The following is a 16,776-nucleotide window of genomic DNA, read 5'->3' as shown; positions in this document are numbered from 1 at the left end:
ATTAAATACTTCTCTGTTTCATGGGAAGAAACAGTTAACTAGTGCATTTAATGTTAAAGGACAGCCTAGAATTTGACCGTGCCATCACCACACAACCAGTTTGTAGGATGGCAGACATGCACTGTTACATACTCTTTCTAGGTTATAAAGGAAAATTTTTTTATTTGACTTATATTTTCATTTATAGTTGTTCACTCACCTTTCCAATGTTTAACAAGAATAGAAAATATATGAAATATATGTATGAAATAAATGGAAAAGTGTCAAAAACTTGTGGTGTGCAAAAATGTTTGACTGGTAGAATAAGTCTTTTGATTTAGATTTAATTCTCTTATTTTATTTGATTCCACAGTTACTGCATTTCAATTTATAACTAATAATAAAAGAGGCGAACCATGAACAATATTGCATCAGTTTTGGCACTTGTTTACAACAGCCTGAACCATGTGATTCAGTGTGACCTGAGATACGTGGGGTCAGGGTTCGAGTGCTGCGGCTGAATACTTTCTGGAACACTAAAATGTGCAAAAGTCTTTGTTTTGTTTTCTGCATAACTCGTATAATAAAACTGATCATTTGGATAGTCTTCAATTTGACATATAAATACACACACACTTGAAACACACTATAAAAACCCAAAGCCAAGTCTTAAACATGCTTGAAGTTCTCATCCAAGCTAAAACGGTGATGTTGAAGTGGTCGTGCATGTGCATGTGAATGTGAATGGACCCAGAATGAGTGAAATGTGACTGAACCCTCTGACGGGCATGAATATCCCCAGGAAGCTAAAGAAACTATTCAGGACATTGAAGGACAAGGGAGGAGCTCCAGAGGAGAGCGACGACCAGCACAGCAGACCACCGCAGCGCTGGGACCTCGACTACGACCTGGAGCCCTTCGAAGGGTTAACCCCGGAGTACATGGAGATGAGTAAGTGTGCCTTTAGTCCGCCCCCCCCCCCGAAAGATGTGTGTAGAACCATCTAGGACCGTGCCCCACCACATGCTGAGGGGTGACACTTGGTGTGCTGGACATGACCGGGATAAGACCACACTGTGACTGTCATCCAGCGAAGAGCGGTGAGTTGCCTTGTTCCGGTTCATTCCGCGGGGATAGCCAAGCCCAGGAGTCTGTCCACATCCCCATATTTACAGATCAGTGGCAGAGTCGTTCCAGAAGATACACCTGAGTGCGATTCGATGGGCCGTGAAGAGAGCCAGGCCGTGTGAGTGCAGTGGGTTGGAGGTGACCGCGCCCAGCTGTCTGGTGGTGATCCTGCCGTGTTTGTGTACAAACCAGCTGCCAGCCTACTGAATTTGGTGGCTTTGGTAGTCACTCAGCAGCCAAAGCCCCCGTAGGGATTGAGGGCCAGACCATGCCAGACATGAAGTGACACATAGAGTAGACTAGGTCATGCCTCTGATAGACAAGCATCTTTAACCTGTCGCTTAGCATTCTTTGGCCCCGCCCACGTCAATGGGGGTATTTAATAGGTGGATCTCCGAAGCCACCAGGCGTCCATCTGTTACATGGAATCAATGCAGACTGCCTTACTGTTACCCACCTCTGCTGACCCAAATAAAAGACGCAGTTCAGTTGCATTGGCAGACATCTTTTGACTCGTATGAAACCAGAACTCAGGATTAAACTCTTTTAGTTATAATGGTTTACATTCTGGAAAATTCTTTGCGTCCATTTTTGTGAAGAATACGTTTGTTTTCCTAGCAGTGTGACTGCTACATCCGTACCAGTCCCTGCTCTGTTCACTGTATCCGGCCCGTTCCTATAACAGGCAGCAACAAGCAAATGGAATCACAGCAGAGATGGATCAGAATTCCCTGCGGAATTCCCAGTGAATGTTGCAATTATCCCTTGATAACACTGGTCTTTCCTGGCACCATTCTTCTAAAATGTGGTCAGGGATGGTCCGCTTTGCGCACTTAGATTCAGGTCTGCGTCTTTCTGTACAGCAGAATTTGTGATGAGCTTATGAACCCTTCAATTGCCTTTTCACCTGTGTGACATGCAATCAGTCACCAGCACACAAAGACCTAATTGTGCCGATTGTGCTGCAGAACACACGTTTTTCCCAGTTGTAATATTCCACAGAAGCTGCGAATCTGAGCCGGATGACGTCTTTGAAACGTCAGGGTAGAGCCCTACAGCTGCTCTGGCAAAGTACCACACTGTGTTATAGTTCAGATCCCATCTCAGCGACAGCACAGCATGAGAGACAAAGCAGGAAAGCGCAGCAACATTCGGTCACTGAATATTTTAGGTTTTATTCAGAGCTTCTGGTGAGTAAACATGCACAGCTGGTCACATCCGGATTCAGCTTCTCAAGGGTGTGACAGCACGACCTCCTGGGACTCGAGCCAGAGTCATTCCGGTCATGAGTCCAGGTCTTTAACCATGCCTGCCCTTGGCTGTCTAAAAGTTAAGTGGAAACGTATAAATATGTCACATTGGAGCATCTCTCTGTTATTAGTCTCTCTGTTAAGCCGTATCTTACGTAGTTTTGTTAAATGCAGTTGTCATTTGAGCAATTTCCTGGGCAAAATTGGGGTGGGGGGGCATTAGGGTTGGGGTGGTTAAGGTCGAGAGGGGGTGAGGGGCAGTCCTGTTAGGGTCGGGGGGGTGAGGGGCAGTCCCATTAGGGTCGAGAGGGGGTGAGGGACAGTCCCGTTAGGGTCGGGTTGGGGTGACGGGCAGTCCCGTTAGGGTCGGGTTGGGGTGAGGGGCAGTCCCGTTAGGGTCGGGGGGGTGAGGGGCAGTCCCGTTAGGGTCGGGGGGGTGAGGGGCAGTCCCGTTAGGGTCGGGTTGGGGTGAGGGGCAGTCCCGTTAAGGTCGGGTTGGGGTGAGGGGCAGTCCCGTTAGGGTCGGGGGGGTGAGGGGCAGTCCCGTTAGGGTTGGGGGGTGAGGGGCAGTCCCGTTAGGGTCGAGAGGGGGTGAGGGACAGTCCCGTTAGGGTCGGGTTGGGGTGACGGGCAGTCCCGTTAGGTCCGGGTTGGGGTGAGGGGCAGTCCCGTTAGGGTCGGGTTGGGGTGAGGGGCAGTCCCGTTAGGGTTGGAGGGGGGTGAGGGACAGTCCCGTTAGGGTCGGGTTGGGGTGACGGGCAGTCCCGTTAGGGTCGGGTTGGGGTGAGGGGCAGTCCCGTTAGGGTCGGGGGGGTGAGGGGCAGTCCCGTTAGGGTCGGGGGGGTGAGGGGCAGTCCCGTTAGGGTCGGGTTGGGGTGAGGGGCAGTCCCGTTAAGGTCGGGTTGGGGTGAGGGGCAGTCCCGTTAGGGTCGGGGGGGTGAGGGGCAGTCCCGTTAGGGTTGGGGGGTGAGGGGCAGTCCCGTTAGGGTCGAGAGGGGGTGAGGGACAGTCCCGTTAGGGTCGGGTTGGGGTGACGGGCAGTCCCGTTAGGTCCGGGTTGGGGTGAGGGGCAGTCCCGTTAGGGTCGGGTTGGGGTGAGGGGCAGTCCCGTTAGGGTTGGGGGGGTGAGGGGCAGTCCCGTTAGGGTCGAGAGGGGGTGAGGGGCAGTCCCGTTAGGGTCGGTTTGGGGTGAGGGGCAGTCCCGTTAGGGTCGGGGGGGTGAGGGGCAGTCCCGTTAGGGTCGGAGGGTGAGGGGCAGTCCCGTTAGGGCCGGGGGGTGAGGGGCAGTCCTATTAGGGCCGGGTTGGGGTGAGGGGCAGTCCCGTTAGGGTCGAGAGGGGGTGAGGGGCAGTCCCGTTAGGGTCGGGTTGGGGTGAGGGGCAGTCCCGTTAGGGCCGGGTTGGGGTGAGGGGCAGTCCCGTTAGGGTCGGGGGGGTGAGGGGCAGTCCCGTTAGGGTCGGGGGGGTGAGGGGCAGTCCCGTTAAGGTCGGGATCGACAGGAGGGATACGCCGTCTGCGTTGATGGGGCCTGGCAGAGGAGACAGGATCTGAGCGAGGTCGTTCCTCCGTGACACTGAGGGGGGAGCAATTAGCTGTTTTTAATAATACCTTCAAGCACTGCTGCCCAGGTGACGGACGGTCACCCATGTGCTGTGCAGTATGTCCATCCTGTCCCAGGGTCACATACCATAATATTTATCATGGTGAAAATACATTGTCACCAAGCCCCCGACAGACAGCAGCCCCCCCCATATCTCTCATGTTAACTGGTATGGTTATCTCAGCTTCCCAGGGGCGGTTTTTGTGACCAAACAGAAGTTCATTTACATGACTTGTTAAGTTTCATTAAAGCATATCATCACCAAACAAGAGCGTTTTCATATAGCGACACCTCGCGTTGTGGGGCATCCTGAGGAGAATAATACAGGGCTTTAGGGATGTCAGAAAAGAAGCAAAACGATACAGAATACAGTTCTGAAGCTGACCACATAGGAATTATGGTAGGTATTAAATTTTGGTTACTGATTTAGAGGAAAAACTTTGATCAGACTGGCAAATAATATCATGTTAATATTGATAGTGATGGTTTACAGCTGTTTACGTGGCTCCTGCTTAGGTTCCTGATTGCTGCTTTTGTTCCAGCCAGTTCAAGAGGGAGAAATGGCCCCATAAACCACAATAAATAAAATTAAATAGCGGCATTAGGGTGACCACCTAATCCATGCCACGGGGGACACGATGAGCTAGGACAGGATTCGTAAGCTACCAATTCAATTAATAGGGCCTGGATTTCACTTAAGCACTGAGATCTTGCTGTGTGACATATGAGTCTCATATAATCATGCATCATAGAACTGAAGCATTTAGCCGAGCGCAGGAAACTTTCAGTTTTATAGTTTGTAAAGCCTGAAGTAGCTCATAGTGTGTGCCCCCCCGACATGGATTAGGAGGTCACCCTAGGTAGCATGAGAATCTTGTGGAACGACAGAAAACTGAAAGTATTAGTCACACCTTTCGACACGGGGGCACGTCTCAGACTCCCTAATCCTCCCAAATCTCTGCCGCATTTAAACCCCAGCAAGGCAAACAATCCCATTGGGGTCAGCTGGCTTTCATTACCTGAGGTGTCTGTTAGTGCTGGGTCTGTGGCTGGTCACCATGGTAACGTGAGCGTTCTGGAATCCAGCCCCTCGCCGTTCCTGCGCCCCTCCCATTGGCTCGCAAACCATCGTCTGGCATTATCTAGACTTTCCACACTCCCGAAACATACATAACCCTTGAGTTCAGGGCACGAGTCTCAACATAGTCTAGCGAATATTCGTTTAATGAAAGCACATTTTTATTGAGTGCGTTTATTGGTTTCGAACGTGGAAATGAAGCCGGCTCCAACTGGGATTCTTTCCTGCCTCCCTTCTGTTGGCTTCCCTTCTCCTCACACGTCTCCCCTTCCCACTCTCTCTCCCTCTGCAGTCATCCAGTTCGGTTTCGTCACCCTCTTCGTCGCCTCCTTCCCCCTGGCCCCCCTCTTTGCACTCCTGAACAATGTCATCGAGATCCGGCTGGACGCCAAGAAGTTTGTCACTGAGCTGCGCCGGCCCGACGCCGTCCGGGCCAAAGACATCGGTACCTACCGCAGACCACGCTGCCACCTCACACAAAGAGCCCCTTTTACTGCCGTGCTGGGGGGGATCCCAGCTCCCAACAGCCCATTTGGGATGGAAGGAGATTCGACACATATGTTCAGGCCATAACTCTAGCAAGCTTGTGGCTGACATTAATTGTAATTTGAGTTTGTGTTTAGGGACAGTAGTGCAGATGCATATCACCACTAGATCAAAACTGTAGCTTTTATCGATCAGCCATATCGTTAAATCCACTGACTTGTGAAATAAATATCATTGATTATCTCATTACAAAGGCACCTGTCAAGGGTGTTGTTATATATTAGGCAAGAGAACAGTCAGTTGATGTGTTGGAAGCAGCTCCAAAACATCCAAGGAAGGTCAACTAGTGAACTGGCAACCAGGTCATGGGCACCCAAGGTTCATCGATACACGTAGGGAGCAAAGGCTATCAGGTCTGGTCCGATACCATAGGAGGGCTACTGTAGCACAAATTGCTGAAGAAGATGAAGCTGACTATGATGGAAAGGTCAGAACACACAGTGCATCACAGCCTGCTGTGTATGGAGCTGCGTAACTGCAGACCAGTCAGAATGTCCATGCTGACCCCTGTCCGCCAACAATGGGGACATGAATGTCAGAAATGGAGCAATGGAAGAAGGTGGCCCGGTCAAGTCTAGTTTTCTGTTACGTCATGTGGATGGCCGGGTGAGTGTACATTGTTTACCTGGTGAAGAGATGGCGCTATGTGAAGAAGGCAAGCCAGCGGAGGCAGTGCGATGCTCTGGACAATGTTCTGCTTGGAAACCTTGGGTCCTGGCATTCATGTGGATGTTACTTTGACACGTACTTCCTACTTAAACAATGTTGCAGACCATGTACAGCCATTCATGGCAGTGGCCTCTTTCAAAAGGATAATGTGCCCTGCCACTCTGTGAAAATTGTTCAAGAATGGTTTGAGGAACATGAAAAACAGTTCAAGATGTTGACTTGGCCCCCAAATTCCCCAGATTTCAATCCAATCGAAAATCTATGGGATGTGCTGGACAGACAAATCGGATCCATGGAGGCCCCACCTTGCAACTTACTGGACTTGAAGGATCTGCTGTTAACATCTTAGTGCCAGATACCACAGGACACCATCAGAGGTCGTGTGGAGTTCATGCCTTGACAAGCCAGAGCTGTTTTGGTAGCACGAGGGGGGGCTACACAATTTTAGGCAGTTGGTTTTAATGTTATAGCTAATCGGTGTAGATCAGTGATACTCTTTGGATTTTTCGTTAGTGTTTCTCTCCGTACCTTCTTACTCCGGGCATCGTGGACCTAGACTGCTCATGAAGTATGGCTGAGTTCTTGGGTCGCTACTGGCTCTGACAAATCTGGGTGTTCTCTCTCTCTCTCTCTCTCTCTCTCTCATTCTTTATGCAGGAATCTGGTACAACATCCTCAGCGGAATGGGCAAGTTCTCAGTCATTATAAATGTAAGTGGTAAATCTAAGTGCTTGCAGCTTCGGGGCAAATAATGGGCTCTAAATAGCTTTACCCTTTCAGGCCAGGCACATTATTCAGCCCATTTTTTTAAAATTAGACCACATCCCTTTAGAATTTCATTTTCATAACCTGCTCTGGGCACCACAAGACTGAGGTTATGGTCAGACCAGGAAAGTGTTTCAAACTTGTCCTCATTTATACTTGAATGAGGAGAAGGTGGTAGCTCCTCTGCAGCTTGGAGAGTAAGGGTTCGACTTGAGGCGTCGGTGCAGTGTTTCTTGTGAATTTGGCGCCTCCTGGAGGCTGTCGGGTACATTCTCGTTGCGACTTACCCATAGTGGGACATTGATCAGTCAATGGTTTCTCTGTTGTACATCACCATGGGAACTGTGGAGGGTACTGTCAGGTTGTCACAACAACTTACCACCTCCTGTATCTCTGCTGCTGTTTGTGAATGGCGTTTGTGAGCTGCTAGCTCTCGTAAACTTACTTTAAATGAACTAGAGGCAGTTAAATATATAAAGAAGGAGGTTTGTAAAAGCCAGTATTAGAAACACAGCAAGAATTCCCATTAACCTTGTACTCTGAACTTTAGAAAGCGGACTTAGAAATTGGGAAACATGATCAGATGAGAGAGGCCTTTGAAATCTCATCTGCTGCTGTTTAAGCTCTTCCTGGTCTTCATTCCTTCTCTCTCTGCCCTTTTACTGGATGGTTCCTTTGACATATATGTGGGCAAGTCCCCGTTCTCTGGGTCAGTAAGTGATTAGTTTATACCTGAAGCAGAAGACAAAGTTCCTAGCTGTAGAAATGGCCTCAGTTGTACAATTATGAGCAGGGGACAATCTGAAAAAGTATGGGTCCCCCTGGGGGATTCCTAACAGTAGATTTTGGGGTCCTTATGAAGTGCTGGGCCCCATGAACCTGCTGGGGTATCCATGCCACTCCGACGCCCCAGATTATGAGCTGCAGTAGATTAAAACCTCACAAGCACTGCTGTTCTCAAGGTCCTGCTTTAGTGCCTGGGTTAAATTAAGGTCTGAGCCCAGCCCCTAGCGGAAAAACATAAAGGGCTGTGAACAGCTGCCTCCCGTGGTCTTGGGGCCACCTCGGATGGTGCCTCAGGCACCGTCAGTCTCCGACGTCCTTCTCATCTGCGTCGCCCAGGCCTTCGTCATCTCCTTCACCTCGGACTTCATCCCGCGCCTGGTGTACCAGTACATGTACAGCGAGACGGGCACCATGCACGGCTTCATCGACCACACGCTCTCCTACTTCAACGTCAGTAACTTCAAGCCAGGCACGGCACCCGTCTCTTCCCAGTTCGACAGGGAGGTTACCATGTGCAGGTGAGGGCGGCGGCCGTGACCAGTTAGCGCCCCCTGGTGGTCAGCATAACCTTTGAATTGAGCGGGATGGAGGGTAACATAATAATCAGTATGTTAGTAATTATAAAGCAAGTGGGCTGAACTTTGGACTATAAGGTTACCTGTTTGAGAGCCAGGGGGTGTCTTGTACCCTAAAACAAGGAACTGAAGCCTGGTGTAAAACTGTAAGCTATATATGACTTTGAGTAGCCGCTTTTGTTAGACAACAATAAACATGCTATGGGGGAAGGTCCTCCACATATACTTTACTTGCCTTAAGATGGTGAGATGTTTTAATGCCATCCATCATCCATTGTCCAACCAGCTCTTCAGTACAGGTTTGCGGAGAGCCAGGTGCCCAACAGGGCAAAAAGCAAGGGATGTCACAGGTGTTGGCCAAAGCACCATAGGGGTGCGTAAACACACACGCAACACAGACCATGGTAATGAAAGCTATGCAGACTTATGTCTGATCAGTACTTGGATGGGAGTCATTTTAATTATGGGAGAAATGTAGACATCACATTTGTGAGCCTTTCTGCATGGAGCACAGGGCTGAAATGCATTTCCGGGGGGGCAATTTAAAACAGATCAGGCTTCAGTTTTACAGTCATGCTTTTACTCAGTAGACTTGTGCCCAGCTGTTTTGATTTAAAATTTTTATTGAATTTGAAAATGCTGACATGCATTTAGGCATTTGGGCCACTTCAGACTGTAAAAATGAGGTCTGGTAATTTGAACAGTCATTTGTCATAAAAATAACGTTAAATTTTCATTACAGCAGGTTAGCATCTTGCTTTTGCTTTGTGGGAGAGTTGTAGCCTAGATGGGGGGTTTCTTTTTATTTTGATTGACTTTTTTTCTATCATCGATTCAGTTTGTCTGTCTTTGGGAGGCCGAGGTTTGTTTGTTTTATTACCGTCGTGTTTACTGGCCGGTTCATCGCGGTCCCAGCCTCGTGCGACTTCCTGGAGAATCTCCTTTCACTTGGGCCCTGTTACCACTTAGCTGCTCAGGAGAAATGCAAGCTTTGATCTGCATTTTTATTCCCTTTTGTTTACTTCGTATGAAGTGCGATAACGATGAGGGAATGGTTCGAATACCGTCTTTTTTTAGCTCAGGTCAGGATTTACAGCCGCTCTCCCGGCCCGCCGGTTTTCCGGAGACCCTGAGATCACTCTCAGATGCTTGTCTCTCCCGCTGTTCCCTCGCATGGTCATGGCCTATATCATGCGGCTTTGGAATGGCAATGGGAAGTAAGTTAAATGTGTTAACAAACATTGGCTGATTATTACCACATTCTGAAAATCAGGCACAGTAGTCCGGGACGTGGACCTGGGGATGTCGGTTCCAGTCAAAGAGCAGTGTCTGGTGCTTAAGCGGGTTGCCTCCTGTAGGTTATCCAGCTACTGAAAATGGTAAAAACTGACACTCTGGATAAATGTCTCAGCTAAACAATTAAAACTGTCAGCTGATGCCTGAAATGTACCAATGTGAAAATAGCATGGGATCATGGGTGAATCTTAATACCAAGAATGCAAAGGCCGTACTTGTGGTCTTGGCAAGACTGGTCTTGCTAACTTGCCTTCCATTGCGCACAACAAATCATGGGATTAGTCTTTTTCGGAGAGGATGCAGCCAATGCATCCTTGACATTTGGGGCGGAGCAAGACCTTGTGTGCTTGTGTTCTTAGTATTGGACCTTGTCTTCGGCAATGGAAGATGACGTAAAACAGGTACACGAGAACACAAGTACGAATATTGAGATATTAAGAGGCTATGAAAACAGTTTGGTTGTAATCACTGACTGGCTCCTTACAGGGACCAATGAGGTTGTATGATTGGATGCGTGGCTCCGCCCACTCCTGACACTCAGCTCGTCTGTCTCTCGTAGGTATAAGGACTACAGGGAACCTCCCTGGTCCCCGACACCCTACCAGTACTCTAAAGAGTACTGGTCTGTCCTGGCTGCGAGACTGGCCTTCGTCATCCTTTTCCAGGTACCCGCTAGCTTCGTCGATAGCTCTGTCCACCCAGCTGTTAAAATGGGACTTCGCTGGTTTCAGCCATTATGTAAATTCAGCCAGTATGTAATTTCTGCAGCTTCATTTAAAAGAAATCGTTTTGCACAGAGTGAAGAAATTGACATAAGGTGCTACCTGAACAATACATCAGTTTATGCAAAATGAATGTATTACTGTACATATCTGTGAAATATATGTATATGACACACACACAGGTTTGTAATTATACCATTCATTTCTATGGGGAAAACTCTAATCCCAACATGATGACCTTACCCAGCCCTAACCTTAACCATAAATAACCAAATTAATACCAGACTTTTTGCATTTTTAGTTTTTTGATTGCATTCATAGTTCTTTGTGGAGTCCTGAAAAATGGTCCCCACAACATCAAAATACCAGGATTTTATCACATGGGGGGGGGGGCATTTGGTCCTCACAGTGTAATATAACCCTAATCCACGCACACAGCCTAAGGCTCCGTGGGCTATGTCTCTATGCCTGTGATCAGAAGGTCGCCGGTTCGAGCCTCGACAGAACCATCATATGGCTCTGGGCCCTTGAGCAAAGCCCTTAATCCCCAGCTCCGGGGGGGGCTGCTTGTTGACTGACCCCCAAGCTATGACAAGCAATATGGGGTCAGCATAGTGAAGCATTCTAATATACTTGTGCAAGTGGCAAATAAAGCATGTTTGTTAAACAGATTGTGTTACTATGGCTGTAGGAACAGCAATACATTTTTACTGTTGTGTAGTAGTTGTAGCTTGGAAACTTGCACATTTGGAGAGTATGTTGAAGTGGCAGGATGTTACTGGTTTACAAGCCCATCACTGGTTATCCACCAGTTCCCCCTTCCCATTCCTGACGTCTCTGCACTCCCACCCTGTGTGTTTCATGCACAGAACCTGGTGATTGTTCTTAGCACGCTAGTGGACTGGCTCATCCCAGATGTTCCCAAGGACATCAGTGCTCAGGTCAAGATGGAGAAGACACTGCTGGTGGACGTGTTCCTGCACGAGGAGAAGGACAAGCTGCAGCTTATCCAGAGTCTGTTCCTCAAGGACAAGGAGGGACACCGCGCCCCAGCCGCCGGCCAGCTCCCGGCCCAGGAAGGGGAGGGTGGCCCTCGTGCCAGGGGCCGCGCAGCCAGTTTCAGCCAGTTCAGCAGTCAGCCGTCGCCCGGGACGACCGTGAAGCACACAGAGGTGTGAGGGGGGGTGTGGGGGGGGTGAGGGAGGGTTCACCGGAATGGGTCGGGGAAGGAGAAAGGGAATGATGACAAAGGACGGCCTAGGGCTTCAGGATGGATGCTGCAATCGCTCATGTGAGCGTTGGTAATGGGACCTTGGAGGAACATAAGGCCCCAGGGGACAGACGCTGACAGCCCCACATGACTTGGCTGGGGGGGGTCTCACCCGGCTCACGTCTGGCTTGGAGTCCAGTGTTAATTCCTTTCTGTCCATCCGAAATTGTGTATAAAGGAATACCGTTGGGGTCTCAGCTGTGACGAGACTCTTCTCCATCTCCCTCTCCGCTACTAGCTGACTAATCCTGTTTCTGTCCATGTCCCGACATCCACGGGGCAGCAGCCTGTGGGCACGGTCGTCCCGGCGGCCCGTCGGGACCAGGAGCGAGGAGGACTGTACACCCTGGATGAATGATAAGGCGGCTATCCGTGGGACAGACCCGTTTCCAAATAGTTTGGAGATTCACTCGATATCCTTCCATGAATAGGGTAAATGTTTTTAAAGCTGACGCTCAATGCTATATTTTAGTACTGGCTTATTTGCATTGTACTCCGCATCTATACAAAACAAGCCATCATAATGTTATTGTTAATAAATATCTTTGTATATTAGGTCAAGGAAATACACAATTAACTATAAAATAAAGTACAAAATAAGTAATGTTCTGGAAGTATGGAATGCTGTCTCCTGAATTCTCCACCATATGGTGTGTGTACACTCTTCTGAGTCCATTTCAGATGTGGTAAGTAGGGAGTATTTACTGGGTAAGCTTTGGTAAGGAGGTTGCCTCCTGTGTCTTTCTCAGTGTGTGTCTGCGTGTTTGCTTTGGTACAGTACTGTGGAGAAGATATCTGAACCTTTGCTTTGGATTATTTGACCAAACACTCATAGGATAAGAACCATAGAACAATGACAGTAGTGATCACTAATGTTTAAGCGGACAGCCTTTGTTAATAACCATTGGATAAATTGTGGCTAATTTTGGCCGGTTAATTTTAGACAAACCAAATACGGCCAGTTTCCACATTAGTGAAGATCAGAGGCATTGTACCTTAATCTTCAGATTCAGGGTATCACATGTCTTCTATCCCATCCCCCCCCCCCCCCCAATGGAACGTTCGCCTGCAGTCATGGGTGTACAGTACTGGACTTTTCAAAATAACAACCACGACTGTGTTCCTTTGCTTTGATCGCGGGGTTATGTAATGGCGGAGCCAGCAGATTTAACAACAACCGGGTTGTTAAGCGCTGGCAAGGCTTGCTGCCTTTCCCGCAGTTCAGCATTCCTCGATGTTGGACAGCTCAGTTACCTACAAAGCCAGAGATGTTGGAAAGACGACAGGGAGAAGCTAGGTGGCGCTCTAGTGTACGGCTGGGCTCAGCACCAGTGAGTTCCACAAACGAAGTAACCCTTTGCCCTCTTTAGAGAGGTTAGTCACTCTCAACAAGAGAAGCCCCTGGCTTTGCAGCATCTGTAAATACTGACCACTGTGCATGTGTGTTTGTGTGAATGATGCTCCTCGTGCCACGAGATGTTTCACCCTGCAGCTTGTCTTGTGTTTACTCTAACCTCTCCGCACAGTTTGCGTTGTATCAAGGATGACTGCTGTTTGGAGGAGGGAGGGGTAGGTGAAGGTAATGGACTTGTGCTGTATAAACAGCCGGGCCTGAAATCCCTTCAGTTCGTGCAATGGAGAGCGTTCCGAAGAGGTAAAACTCATACTGAACAGTAGGCAAACGTGCTACAGCTCAGCTATTTCTGTCTCTCTCAGTCTTTCATCGGTGTTTTATGGTAAAAGCAAATGGGTGGGGGGATTAATAACATTAATCCAGTAGGAGATATAATTAACTTTACTTTTTAGATTCTGAGGGTAGCTGGACGTATAGATAAGAACATACAATTCTGACCGTAAGATCTTAGAGGGAGCTCTGTTATTTTAGATGAAAACTGTAATTCCTTTGGGATAAAATCAGCTCTTGCTGGGGGGGGGGCATGTTTTGATGTTGTCATTCTAGAGAAGGGAACTTTTTTACTGGCTGAGCCATTTACTTGTCAGACATTTTTGTCCAAGGCGACGTACAAATGAGGAACAGAGAGCAGAGACAGCCAGCGTCCCTGGAGTGATTGTGGTTAAGGGCCTTGCTCAAGGGTCCCATCATGATCTCTTTTTCTGCCAGGCATGAGATTTTAACTAGTGACCTTCTGGTCAGAGAGGCCGAAGCCACAGAGCCACACACCAGCCCCCTTGGGACCCAAAATTATGAATGGCTGCATAAGTTAACAGGCATTTTACAATGTAACCAGCTGAAATGTAACTGAAATCGCCGTCTGATCACCAGGGAATTCCATACAGGAGTTGCTGGTAAACACGCAATGTCTTTCCAATCTGGAGGAAGTTTCAACTCATTATCCATGAAATAATTTGGGGAAATTTCCCCCTGCGATGTGTACGAGATAAGTCCCCCTGGCCACGTCCTCCTTGCCGCTCACAGTTCTGCTGGAGCTGTTGATATGGGGACCTCTTTGGATCATTCATCAGTCCGCCATTTTGAGTCACTGTAGCGATATGTCATACCAATAGCCAAATATTTCCACTGGCTCCAGGGTCCAGTCGTGTTCACAGCATAAGATATGTGTCTCGGATGATTGTAGCTTAAGTGTGTAATCACAGACTTTTTGAAATGCAAATAGTGACTTGTTCTTCTTTTATGCAGGAAGTTTTTATTGCTTAAGCGCCCACACACTGAGAGACATATTTGTACAGTCTCTCCTTAGGGCCCTTTTTGATTTTTTTAAAGCACTGGATTTGGCCCTTTCAGCTGTTGGTGTGTCTCATATCATTGTATTCATCCTTCGGTTTTAACTGTAACACATTCAAGGATCATGGCTCCCCAGATACCATCAAGATCATCATCGCTGATCTCCGAATCACCACCTGGTTCCATTGAGCACATAACTACTTGGCTTCCTGCAGCTTCGTGAAAATAAGATTAGTAGATAAGCATCTGAAAAGCTTCAGAAAGCTTCCCTCCCCCAAGTTAATTTCCTTTCTCGTTCCATTCTCTGTGGTGGTTAAAGGGAAGCCCAGGGACGAGGGGGAGGGTTCCCCAGGGTGAGGGATCCCCAGGGCGAGGGATCCCCAGGGGGAGGGTTTCCCAGGGTGAGTGATTCCCAGGGTGAGGGATCCCCAGGGGGAGGGTTTCCCAGGGCGAGGGATCCCCAGGGGGAGGGATCCCCAGGGTGAGGGAATCCCAGGGCGAGGGATCCCAGGGCGAGGGATTCCCAGGGTGAGGGATCCCCAGGGCGAGGGTTCCCCAGGGGGAAGGGTTTCCCAGGATGAGGGATCCCCAGGGGGTGGGTTTCCCGTCCAGCTCCACTGAGCACCAAAAGCCCCGTTTTCTAGATCACATTTAGATCTACAGATCGTCCTTCAAGATATTCTTACTTGATCACAACAATCAGACTATCATCTTCAGGCCCCCCCACCAAAGAGTACTACCCCAACCAGCAGAATATATGGAGGGGGACCTTCCACCCCCGGACAACAAGATATATCGAGGGGGAGACAAACCAACCCAAATTTTGGTTGCTCCCCACATTATTTCTTTGTAAAAGTATCTTGGAGACCACTCTGCTGTAACTTAAAGGCCCAGTGTAGACATTCCTAAACAGTCAATCCCAAGTCAATCGCAGTTTACCCAAACACTGCAAATTAACAGGTCTATTTAACAACTTCCCAGAGCTACTTAGGTATGCAAGCAGAGCCGCTTATTCGTTTATGTTTTGTAATTTGTCGCCATGACAACCTCAGGTCAGAATGTATTAATGAAAATGTGCTTTGGCATGGATGATACAGGTTTTGCCAATTTCTGGTTGCTCCTGTTTTGTAGCCAGTCAGTTTTGTGCTTGAAGGTGGCAGGGACATGTTCACAGTTCACCACTCATTTCAGATATTTAGTAGTGTCATTGATGTCAGTGAAACATCTTGACTTCCCAAAGAAAATCACATGAAATAAATAATTCTACTCCCTTGTTTTTTTTCTAATGAGACTCTAGTAGCACTTTGTTTTCTTCACCACTGTGGAGGGTAAAAAAAAATATCCCAAGCAGATTTTTTTCTTACGGGCTGTTGGGCATGAAGGTTGACTGCAAAAACTGGTGATCGCTCACAAAACAACTGACCAGAACGAGCTGCGAGAAGCTTTATCTGTGTCTCCTGAAATGTTGCTGGTTATTTCAAGTGTGGTGGAGCAGAATCAAGGATGAAACGGCTACAAATTACTGGCCACAGTGGGAGGTGGAGGACTGTATAATTTTGATTGTTGTAAGGTGGCCATTCAACAAAGGGTAAAGTGTAAATGGTAGTAATAGGAATACATACTAATGAATTATTATGCATTTTTCATTCAAGTTAGAGAGATGTGAGATCAAAATTTGTGTAGGTGGTTGGTACAGTGGCTCTGATTCAAAGTATGTAACTCCTAAGGTTTTGTCGCGAATTTGTTTGGAATAGATTTAAATTAAATGGAGGTAGAGGCAACTACTTCTATTCCAGTTGTATTAGTTTACAAGTTGGGACAGTTCTAATGGGTTTATCTCACCTTGGGCTTACATACATGAGATATAAGAGAGAAAGAGAGAGTACTGTTCCGTCAAACTCTTACATCAAGAGTAATCTAGTCATCCGAATGAGCAGCATGTCCAGAGGGTACCGCTGTGAACACTGGAAGAAAATGCAAACTCTGCACATACAGACTTGAAGCCAGATATAATTTTGGCACTGTGAGACAACACCAGTCCCCGAATTTGCCTCTGCAACAGACTGATCTAACCATAGACCTTCCTATCCTGGACAGGGTCATAGGTCATGGGGATCCTAGAGCCAATCCCAGCCAGCATAGAGCAACAGGCAGGGGTGCACCATGGACTGGATGCCAGTCCATCACAAATTTGTGCGATATCTTGCATTGATTTCTGGATATTGGTAGCAAGTTTTACTGTTTGATGGTTGCTATAAATGTGTCATTTACCCCAGGGCCTTTTTCAACCAGCATTCTACGCTATTAGGTTCTGCTTAATAACAACTACATCCATTCTTTAATAAAAACGTCATTTAAAACAAATTGCAACCTTCACTCCCCCCATCCCATTGTGCACTGTGCCGTGT

At 48.0% G+C, this 16,776-nt stretch overlaps 1 protein-coding gene across 1 annotated transcript in view; it reads left to right on the top strand.

Moving 5' to 3' along the window:
- ano2b (anoctamin 2b) overlaps positions 1-11,572 on the top strand; it is a 43,837-nt gene extending 32,265 nt beyond the window's left edge. The window contains exons 21-26 of the mRNA XM_072710143.1: positions 782-930; positions 5,328-5,480; positions 6,908-6,960; positions 8,138-8,319; positions 10,232-10,337; positions 11,264-11,572. Coding sequence (XP_072566244.1) covers positions 782-930; positions 5,328-5,480; positions 6,908-6,960; positions 8,138-8,319; positions 10,232-10,337; positions 11,264-11,572 — 952 coding nt within the window. The remainder of the gene's footprint in view (positions 1-781; positions 931-5,327; positions 5,481-6,907; positions 6,961-8,137; positions 8,320-10,231; positions 10,338-11,263) is intronic.
- The last annotated feature ends 5,204 nt before the right edge of the window (positions 11,573-16,776 follow it).

This window comes from Paramormyrops kingsleyae, chromosome 3 (assembly GCF_048594095.1).
Source record: "Paramormyrops kingsleyae isolate MSU_618 chromosome 3, PKINGS_0.4, whole genome shotgun sequence".
Taxonomy (NCBI): domain Eukaryota; kingdom Metazoa; phylum Chordata; class Actinopteri; order Osteoglossiformes; family Mormyridae; genus Paramormyrops; species Paramormyrops kingsleyae.
This window is presented reverse-complemented; position numbering and strand designations above follow the sequence as displayed.